Genomic DNA, 10480 nt, shown 5'->3' with positions numbered 1-10480 from the left:
GGGGGCAGCCTCCCGGCTGCCGGGACTCGTACCAGGGTTCAGGCAGAGCTGCTGCAATCACAGCAGGGCTCGGTAGAGCCCCCCGACAGCCTCTGGTTAGAGGCAGAGGGAGCCGGAAGCCAAGGCCCCTGTTTGCTGCCCAGGACGCCCCATCTGGCCCAGCCCCACAGGGCCCCACAGGGCCCGGGCTGCTGCAGGGTGAGGCAGAGCCATCAGCTGCGGGGTTGCCCTTCAGGCGTGCACGTCTCTCTGTTCTTGCACTGCTTCTCCATGCTACCTGTATGTGGGAGAGGGAGTTTGAAGTACAAGCAAACGCAGGCCAGTCAGCATTTTCGTGCACCAAAAGGTTGGCTGAGGAGAAGAATCCAGCCAGCCTGCCTTAAGAGCCAGAACAAGAGTTAAAGGTCACAAATAACCTAAATAGGAAAAGAAAGCAAAAGGCACCTCTTCTAAGGAGCAAGGAGGAATATTAATTCCTTGTTTAGAGTTTTCATCTTGACCCTCAAAGAACTGAGGCAACAAGCCATTCTCCACCCAACTTCAGACAGAAAAGTTGGAAGGAGACCAAGGTCTACTTCTTGGCAGCAGTGCACGTTCCTGGGCTGAGTGTCTAGAAGGCCAAAGACCCGTTCCAGGTCCTTTTTTTAGCGTTACTCTTCCGACACAAAAACTTGCTGGTGTTGAATGCAACTTCAATCAGTTCTGTTTTTCCTTCAGATCACATTACTGAGAAACTATTGGAAAAGCAAAGTGAAGCAAGAATGGCTGAACGGGAAGTACAGCAACATTCCTTCACAAAACAGCTTGCCAGAGAAGAGCATGTATCCAATGGATGTTGACACATGGGGAGAAATCCTGGAAGCGGAACTTGAGAGATGAGAAACCAGTGCTTGGAACTCAAGAACCTTCTGTCAACAACTCAGGCTGCCAAATTGTAAATATTTTGCAGTTCAGAATTGGTTGTGTTTGCAAACATAACGATGAAAGCTTCTAAAAAGGAAATTCCTCTTTTTTTTTTCTTTTTGCACTGATTAATTTTCTGCAAAGTTCTAAAAACGACTAAAAATTCAGTTGTAATTTTTTATTTGTAAATTTAATGTTCTGCTGTATTGTGAAAGACATAATGATTGCACTTTCAATTTGCACTTTTTATTTTAGAAGAGATTAATTTTAAGAAAACAAAAAGTTTGCTTGACTTTTAAGTATATCATATCAGCAGCACAACAACATGAGAGGCCCAAAAGGAAGGCTGAGGAAGGGACAAATTCAGACTCGGGATCAGGTGAACATTCTCCGTGCCCATGACAAGGGAGAGAGCCCTCACAAGGATCTTCACTGAAGCTGCACCCACAGAGGCTTGGGAGCACTGCACTTCTGCTGCTTAGCTGTGGGATTTCTGAATCACGACTTGGAGATCCAAGCATCAGGCAGGACTGAGGCAGCCACCTAACAAACCTCTTTATGCATTTTAGTCATTTGCATGATGAGGAGCAGAGCAAAAGTTACTACTTTAAACTAACTCTGATAACGATTTGAGATAACACAACTTAATATATTTTTGTAGTCAGGCAAAAACACATTAAAAAAAAAACAAACATGTTTTTCTCCTACGTTCTAATCTGTCATCACATCGACCCATCACAGAGAGTTTACTCAGATTAGGTCCCTCCCCTACCTTTAACGGGCTCCAACAACACTAGATGGAGCAGTAGAGCAGTTTTGCTCTGAAAATACAGACGGTGGTCCTCTGGGCTAAGATCCAGTAGGTGCTTTCTTTTTTTTTTTTTCTCTCGATGGTGCAAGTAATTAAACAAACCATTACTTTAAACTTGACACATTTTGATTTTATCACAATTACTGAGCCACTGCAGACTATCTGGTGAAAATAGCTAGTGTTTTTTACAGCCTGCTCCTGTTAACCTCCAGTCTCTGTAACTCCCAGACATTTGTCCCGGATGAATAAATACAAGATCCTTAAACCTGAAGTAGCAGTGTTTTAAACTTCTCATGAAAAATTTATTACTGAAAGAAAAAAAACCAAACAAGTATTTAAGTACAAGTTCTCATGAAAGCAAATCTTGCTTCCCCTTCCCACTCCGAGCCCCTCCTCTAAGGGTTTTAACTACCCCTGGAGATGTTAGCACATTAGGTTTGGTCTTTGGTTCCCTCCTCTCTACCTCTGCACCACCTACTCAGCCTCTCAGCTCTGCTGCAGCCTGGATGTGCTCCCTTCCCTTTAAAAACACCCCCAGCACTGTCCCTCACTCCAAACAGTGGCACTTCCTACACTTTCCCCTCCAATTTGCAATCAAAACCCACTGAAATGTCAGCGATAGGGAGATGGTATTAGTGGCTAAAATTTGGGCTAATGTGTAGGTATCCTTCCCCAGGGATCATCCTCAGCAGCCAAGGCCATGCATGCAAAACCACCTGCCACCCCAGGACATGCATCAGCTAGCCTCACACCTACTGAAACCATTTTTCTACTCCAGTGGCCAGCTCTCTCAACCTTAAGTTTTTGAGGAAGTGGAAAGTTTAGCAAACCCCACTGACCTTCCAACCACATTCACGTGCCACTTCCATGTTCCTACTTGGATGGTGGTAGCTGTAGAAAGGTGCTCAAGGCTCCCATTGCCCTGGGAGTCTGCTATACATGTGGCCATCTTGCCGCTCACCTTCCTGCCCAACCAGATTTCCTCAGAGAGATGCCTTTTGAGGGAGCAACTTGGGTGGTGCAGAGCAAATGGGATGTCCTCCACCCACACACCCCAGCTATGCAACACTGTCTTAAACTCGACATTCTTCTGGGATGGACAAAAAATTTCCCTGCTGCACAAAACATCCTGAGCTGGTGCATACAGCTGGACGTCAAGATAGCTGGCACTGAAACTCAACCTGATGTCCCCGAAGGTCTGTATTTTATTTCTGTATTTCCAAAACTGCCTGTCAAGCTAGAACCTCCCTTGCAACTACTCAGTATTGCAGGACTCCATTTTCAAAGGGAGGAGCTGACAGTGTGGCTTTGTTTCATCATGGTGCAGGATGTGGCTTTGTGTCATTGCCATTAAGAGTGAGACTAAATTAAAAAGCAAGCACAAGATGTTTAATCATCACAGACTTTTCTTCAGTAGAACACTCAAATTTCACAGCTAATTTTGTTAAGAGAAGTGTTTCTATGATAGGCAGGCACTAATGTTTCATGTCTCTACCCTGTTCGTCTCTGGAAGGTCCCAAGAGACAGTTATCCCAACTGAAGAGAGAACAGTTGGGCTTAGGACTGGGATCAGCTGCTTCAGCCTGTGAGAGCTGACAGAAAGGTAATAAAGGCATTTAGATGGGAGAACTTGAGTGATAGTGGCATTATTTTCTCTCCTAATGAACTTGGGTAGAGGGACACCCTGACACTTTGCAGTTCTTTTTCAGCATACTGCTTGTTCAGGATGGTGTGTCTCCACAACCACAGAAGAAATAACCTGCTCCATTTAACCCTGTGAGGCAGCAGCAGGTTCTGATCAGTACAACAGTACTAAGAATTGGGGGTTGGTGGTGAGTTGTTTTTTTCAAGCCTTGGTGCTAAGGGCTAGACCCACTTCTAGTATTCTGGCAAACCAAAAAAACCCTAAGCTATAAATGTGGGTAGAAGGAGAGAAATGATGGACAGCCAACTTAGAGATCCCAGAGGAACCCAAAAGAGTAGTATAGTTGTCTGCACCCTTCTCTAACCCCTCAGAATCATCCTGTCCAACACTGCCACCCATGTCCAGCAACTGTAGATTTACAAAGCCACAAGGAATAAAAGACAGCCTGCTACAGCATGCAAATCAGTACAACATTAGCTTTTTTTCACCTACATTTTAAAACATTGGTAGAATGTAATGTGCTGGGTTTAATACATCATCCTTAAAAATTTTAACAGGCAAAGGAGTTGCTGTTTGCTGATAAATGAGGTCATCAAATGCACAGGCTGGTTTGCTGTTGAGATGCCAGACACTGGAAGCTCCACACACTTCTCCAGATGCCAGGAACACCATTGACCATGAGATAACGTGTTGGACATGGCACTAAATATTGCTTTTAAACATCTCAGTTATCTCAGAACACCAAATGCAAAAGACCACAAGATGCTTCAGCTACCTATTGGAGGATTCCAGTTGGAGGCTGAATTGAGGATGGAGGTTGAGCAAGTTTGGAACAGAGGGAAAACTTCAAACAAACAAACCAGCCACCTTAAGCCTTCAATCCTGACAGGAAAAAATAAAAGCTGAGAAAGGCAAGTACTTTTTGCAGCAACAGTATCTCACAGCTAATACATGAAGTATGACAATACCTGATGAGAACTTGACTCCTCTGTTCAATGAAGGGAATCTTTTCAATAGCTTCCACTATTTATCCATCACAGGAGTACTGTACAAATTGAGCTAGGAGATCCTAACACCTAGATTTCACAAGATACTATATATAGACATCTGAAAATATTGCAAATACCAGAAAGGTGCCTCCAGTTTCATCTAGTGTGGCTGACCAAACTCATGAGCTTTTCATATGCACCTTTAATTTTTGAACATCACTACTCTGTAGACAATTTTATCATTACATTATGCTGCTCTTTAAACACATTCTAACATGCAACTCTTACCAACACATGTCCTTGGAGATAAAAATGCTGAGGCCTCCTCAAATGCTTAAATAAGGAGACTGTAACAGACTGTAACACTAAATATCTATAAAGTAACCAAACATGTATGCACAGCATTTAGGTATGAGGAGTTGAGATCAAATTTTTGCTGCTCTAGAGGGGTGATTAAAGATCACCTCGTATCTTGGAGCACATCTAATATACCACTAGGCATTTACATTTATGTATCTGAGTTTCACTCTGACGTCTGAAATGCAGGGGCACAAGCTCTCTTTTTAGATTAGGAAGTTTAGGTTAAAATAGCTTTTAAGAAGAAGGAGATGGGGTGGAACGAAGGGGAGAAAAGGGAAACTGAAGATATAACTTGGGAAAAAAAGCCTTCTTTTTAAGCAAAAATGCTAATTAAAAAAAAAAATCCCCCTAAAAACCCAAACCTTTTTTTACCTCTTACTAATAAGACAACTGCATAGGAGTGTTAAATTCTGATATAAATAACTATTCCTATTATTAAAAAATAACTCGTGCGTGCATTTTGATTTTGCTACTGTACTTTCACTATCACACATGAGAGAGACACACAGCAACTCAAGCCTCCAAAAGCAGGACACCTACACACACACAGCAGAAGAAAAAAAGGACAAAAGAGATAGTTTTTTGTTTTCTTTTCATATCCTTGAGTGCTAAAGAAAGGGTTTTCAGACTTTTCCTTATGATGTGGAAGCAGATACAGGAAAAGGCAGATTATACATTGATTTATAATATTGACACTGTTAGTCTGCAATAGGTTGTTGTAGTATATTTACTAAAGAGAGAGCAGTTAAAAGCAATATAAGAACAAAGTTCTCAATGTCCTTTTAATATCTGAGCTTGACAGTGTGGAAGATCGGTGTGTCTAGTTCTGGACTAATTTAAATAATAATAATAATAACAACAATAACAGACTAGTCAATCCCCAGTTCTTCCTCCTCTCCCTTGATCACTCCGATTTATTAATATTCAAGATTTTGTTCAAAGACATACTGAAGGGAAATTTTAAAACCTGCTATAATAATTTCCCTCCCTTTCAACTGTTGGAAGCAAAATTCATCTATTTCAACAACATTTGCCTTCAATTTCTTTCCTCATTTTTTCTCAGTCATCTTTTAGTGTGATGGAAAAAGAGAGGGAAACATGCTGCCATCTTAAAAAAAGGCAGAGTCTATCCAGAGAAGGTGAAGAGTTTTACTATACCCCATTTCACTTACAGTGGAAGTCCAATGCGTATGATAAGTGGTATTTTTCTCATCTTTTATGCACAGTTTTGCTCTCCTCCCAAGCAAACTGAAAGGAAAACAATGAAGCAACCTATAAGAACCAGAAACAAAGCATGGAAAGCCACATTTTGGTTCTAAATGCAAAGCAGAAAGTCCTATGTTCTAATGCAGGAGAAGAAAAAAGAACCAACTAAACAGAAAAGCAAAAAAACCTCTTCTTTTGAAACAAAATGAGAAGTTCTATTTCAAGAAGTTTCACAACAAAAGAAGAACCTTGTTATCAGTCAGAGATTTTTCAATTATTTTTTTTGTTTGCTTGGCTCACAGATCACAAACACATTGTTTTAAAAGCTAATGCAGTTCCTAAAATACCTTCAAAAAGGTGATGAATTAACCACATCCAAATTATTCTTCCTGCATCAGATTCAGACCTCAATTATATCATCATCCCACACAACAAAAACAACTCACAGATATGGATGGTGGCTCCCTTTCACACTCATTTGGCAGATTGGCCACAACTATATGTCATTCTCTTACTGAAGCTACTACCACAGAGCTGGCAAAAGACACCCTCTTCTTTCAGGCTCCAATCCAGCAACTGCTGAAGCCAGGTGGGAGCACTGCAAAGGCTTCACATTGCAAACAGGCTCTTTGGAGCAGCTGAGCTACGTACAGTTGGCAGCCAAAGTCATCTGGAAAGGCACTAGCACTTCACCAGTCAGAACACTGATCTTACCTCTACCATTTGCTTTTAAAACTGTCTTTGTGTTCCTTAGTGTTACACAAGTGACACAGAAAGGTATGAAATAGATACCCAGGAATCACACTCCTGGATAGCAGAGGAAATGTTAGCAAGCAAGAGGAAGACTCCTTGCTCCTTGTCAGCATTGGTCCACAAGAAGCAGGACTGAGAATTCCATTCTATGTCTTGACATCAAAGGGCAAACATCTGACACTTAAGTCACCAAGAACTGCTCATTTTACAGACTTAATAATATGAATATGTGATTACTTAATTGTATAATCTAGAAGCAATCCTTCAAAACAGAGGCTGTGCAAACAGCCTTGCATTTTATTTAATCCTAACTTTGGAAAAGAACTTCTTGCACATTGTGGCAATGTGCACATCAGAGCACATATATTCTACTATTTACTTTAGGACAAACTCAACATAATATGTTTACTTAAAAATTATTCAAAGAGGTAGGCTAAAGAACTTAGCACAGAATTGCATGCCACACAGAATTTTCTCAGCCTGCCGAAGTTACCAAATCCAAAAACTCCTCCAAGAGAGAGAGCTGCTGAGAAGAAAGGACTAAAGCACATATCCCCCTCTTTGCCAGCATAAAACCCAAACAGGAGAGAGAAATTAGAAGGCCAGCTGCAAGTCTTCTACTGCCAAAGAAGTTCACACAGAGCACAAAAAAAATTTCTATATGCCAATGAGAAGACCACAGTTCACTAGCAAAAATACATGTTCTTTGCAAAACACAAACTGAAGGCACTCACAGAAATAGACTACCAACAACCAGCAGAGGTCTGTTACCTACTCATTTTGCTTTTAAAAGCTCCTCCTACAGTCTACTACAGTTTTAAAAGGCACGAACTGAAAAAACGCGACAAAACAAACAAAATAACCCCAAACCAAACCCCCCCTCCCGAAAAGAAGAGAAAGCCCCACCCTACTAAAATGTTTTTGGCTTTCACCAGAAAGGTTATTTAAGGGAAGTCTTCAAGATTCTTAGTTTTGGTACTACACAAGCCCTCAGAACACATAGAGGCACAATGCAAACCATAAAAACAGCTTATCCAGAGACCTGTGAAGCAATCTGTTTAAACTTAAAATAACTTCTAAAGTATTTGGGAACAAATTAGGGAAGGGGGGGAGGGGGAGTTGGGGAGAAAGGAAATAATTACAAATGTTAAACACCAACTTAGAGAAATCTAAGACAAAGATGGAAGCAGTATTACAGCACTCAAGAGTTTTGTGCAATTTTGCAAGAACAAATGCAAATTAAAACTTTGTTTGAAAGAGACTACATACTAGATCATACCTCAGAGGCCTTAACTATTTTTTCCTCTTTATGAAAAATCTTTTATTAAAAATTCCGCAATAAACTGTTTTGTTACTAAAGACACAGTTTCAGTAACTTTTAACACTTTGTTAACAACTCCTTAAAACAGAAAGTAATGACAGCACATTGCAACAAACAGCACCAAACCAACTACTTTTAACACCCTTCAGAAGGTACATGCAGTATAACAAAACTAAACAGCTTTTGCAAACCACTGCTAAAAACACATTCAGATAGAACTATCTCCATCTGGCAGGTTTATTGTCTTAAGAGGAAAAGTTACATCTGTGTCTGAAAGATTGTTAGGCTGTGGCAGCCTGCATGGGTGTTATTTTTTCAATGCATATGTGTGTGGTTTGCTTTGTCCTGTTTTCTTTCAAACCCTGGAAGAAGGAGCTATGTGTCAACATAGGTGTAGTTCTGTATGCATGGTCAATAAACCTTCTTGAAAACCTGACTGTAGTAATCACATAATCAGCATTCCAGGGGAGGGAAAAATGCTCAGTGTAAGATGTGGTGAGTCAAACACAAACCCAAGAGGATCTTTCTAGTAGATTATATTATACAAGTCTTAAAGAAAATGAAGATTATAAACCTAGTCCTTAACCACAATGTTTTATTTTGCTGTCCTGTAGTAGTAACTGCTGAGTGTGTAGAAGTGTGATTTAAATGGAGGGTGAAAAGGGATAGAGGAAGCATAGCACATGAAGGTCTGCTCTTCTATTTTTCCTCTTTCAGTTCATGGTTCCTTCTACTAAGCCTGATCTCTCTTCTTTTGTGCTAGTACTCAGGATACATCCCTCTTCCCTTCCATGCCTTCTGACTAATTAGGGTGGCCTCATAATCTATGACACTGAATTCCTTTGGAGAAGATCTATTCTAGAAATTGGAGTAGTGTAAAGCTAACCACTTCTTCTTCCTCATACACAGACATCTACTACAGTGATCCTTGCCACTTTGGCTCAATTCCAGTAGCTTTCTCCTTAGTGACTTTCCTGACTTAGTTCAAAGGTTGCAGCAATTGTCATAATCTCGTGCACGATTCCTAAAGTCAGATTGCTGGTGGCATTCAGGTACCTCCTTTGATTTTCAAAAGCACTGCAATGAGTTGGGAAACAAAATGTCTTTGCAAACTAAACCCACAATAACCTTGGTCCCAAAATCATCCCTTGTATTGTATTGGCTGAAAACAGACCATGTTCACCCTGGAACACAGAGATAACAATTGATGTCAAGAAATATGTGAGAACCTGATTAAAAGGAAGAACAGTCACTCTCAGCTTCAGGCAAATGAAACATTTATTGCAGGAAATGTAGGTAGGGTGGCATAAGACATACTTAAAATCTTCCCATTTCCTCCAAGAAGCAGAGACACCTACAAACTCTTGTGACCTATCTTCAAAAGAACTACTTATGAGGTTAGGGAACTTTTTTATAAAATCTAGTGCAAACATCAGAGTTCTTACACAAATACACTAACTAGCATCATCTACCAGAGAAAACACCATTCATAGGTTGGCAGCTGTACACTTGGCTGAGCATAGGGAAAAATTACAAGGTCAAAGGCTTGTAAAACTTTGCAGCTTTATTAAAACTTTTAGTTTTATTAGAATTGGCAGTTGCACCTCTCCTTTGCTAAGTTTTTGTTTGGTTGTGTGAAGTTGTGGGGTTTTTTCTATTTTTCTGTGCCATAGGATATTTTCGGGTTAGGGAGCTCTGAAAGCAAAAATAAACAGCAACCACAATGCAATTATCAAGAAAGCAAGCTGAGCAAGCAGTCTATCTTCTTGTCATGAGTCTTCCTTCTTCAGAATGACAGACCAGCCTTCAGCAATCCTGTCATCTTGTCTGTGATACAGGAAATGTCTGCCAGAAGCTGATTTCCTCTGGATGTCCTAAATGGACGTGACAATGTGGTGTTTGCCAGCCTGCTGCCCCTGCAAGGCTGTAGTTTCTTGCTGATAAGCAATACTTAGGCAAAAGACCTTCAGGGTCATTAGCTCAGATTCAGGTATAATTAAGCAGATTTGAAGAGAAGCTTTAGCTCCAGATTTATTTTTGGACTGAAGAGATCGGAATGAGAATTCTTAAGGATAAGACACCTTACTAGACTCACAAACAGGATTTTAGAACTGTTTAAGTCTACTTGCACTCAAAAACATCAGTCTAAATGCAGAACCTGATGTTAACTTTTAACTCCTCCTTTGAGCTTAAGACTTTGAAGTTTGATATGTACAGTGAGATAAAAATATATGGATTGGTCAGGTAAATTGATTATCAAATTATAATGTTTATTTCAGTTACAGCAAACATAAGGTCTCTTTTATATTACTAAGGCACAGAACCAAGCACTGAGTATGTTGCTGGAGGTTAAAAAAAACAAACCTAAACAAAAACCACTTCAATTAGTAGTCCATGTAAATAACCCAAATAAATCTCCTGTAAGATTCTTTATTCAAATACAGGTGAAAACAACAGTTCATGACACCCTAGCAACTTATTTGGAGACCAAA

At 40.3% G+C, this 10480-nt stretch overlaps 1 protein-coding gene across 1 annotated transcript in view; it reads right to left on the bottom strand.

The window, feature by feature from the left end:
* APLF (aprataxin and PNKP like factor) overlaps positions 1–2663 on the bottom strand; it is a 26785-nt gene extending 24122 nt beyond the window's left edge. Inside the window, exon 1 of the mRNA XM_009993471.1 lies at positions 2592–2663. Within this exon, the coding sequence (XP_009991773.1) occupies positions 2592–2663 (72 nt within the window). The remainder of the gene's footprint in view (positions 1–2591) is intronic.
* Between the last annotated feature and the right edge of the window lie 7817 nt (positions 2664–10480).

The sequence above is a fragment of the Chaetura pelagica genome, unplaced genomic scaffold, assembly GCF_000747805.2.
Source record: "Chaetura pelagica isolate M959 unplaced genomic scaffold, ChaPel_1.0 scaffold472, whole genome shotgun sequence".
NCBI classification, from domain to species: Eukaryota; Metazoa; Chordata; class Aves; order Apodiformes; family Apodidae; genus Chaetura; species Chaetura pelagica.
The sequence above is the reverse complement of the archived record's forward strand: the minus strand, read 5'-3'. Positions and strand labels throughout refer to the sequence as shown.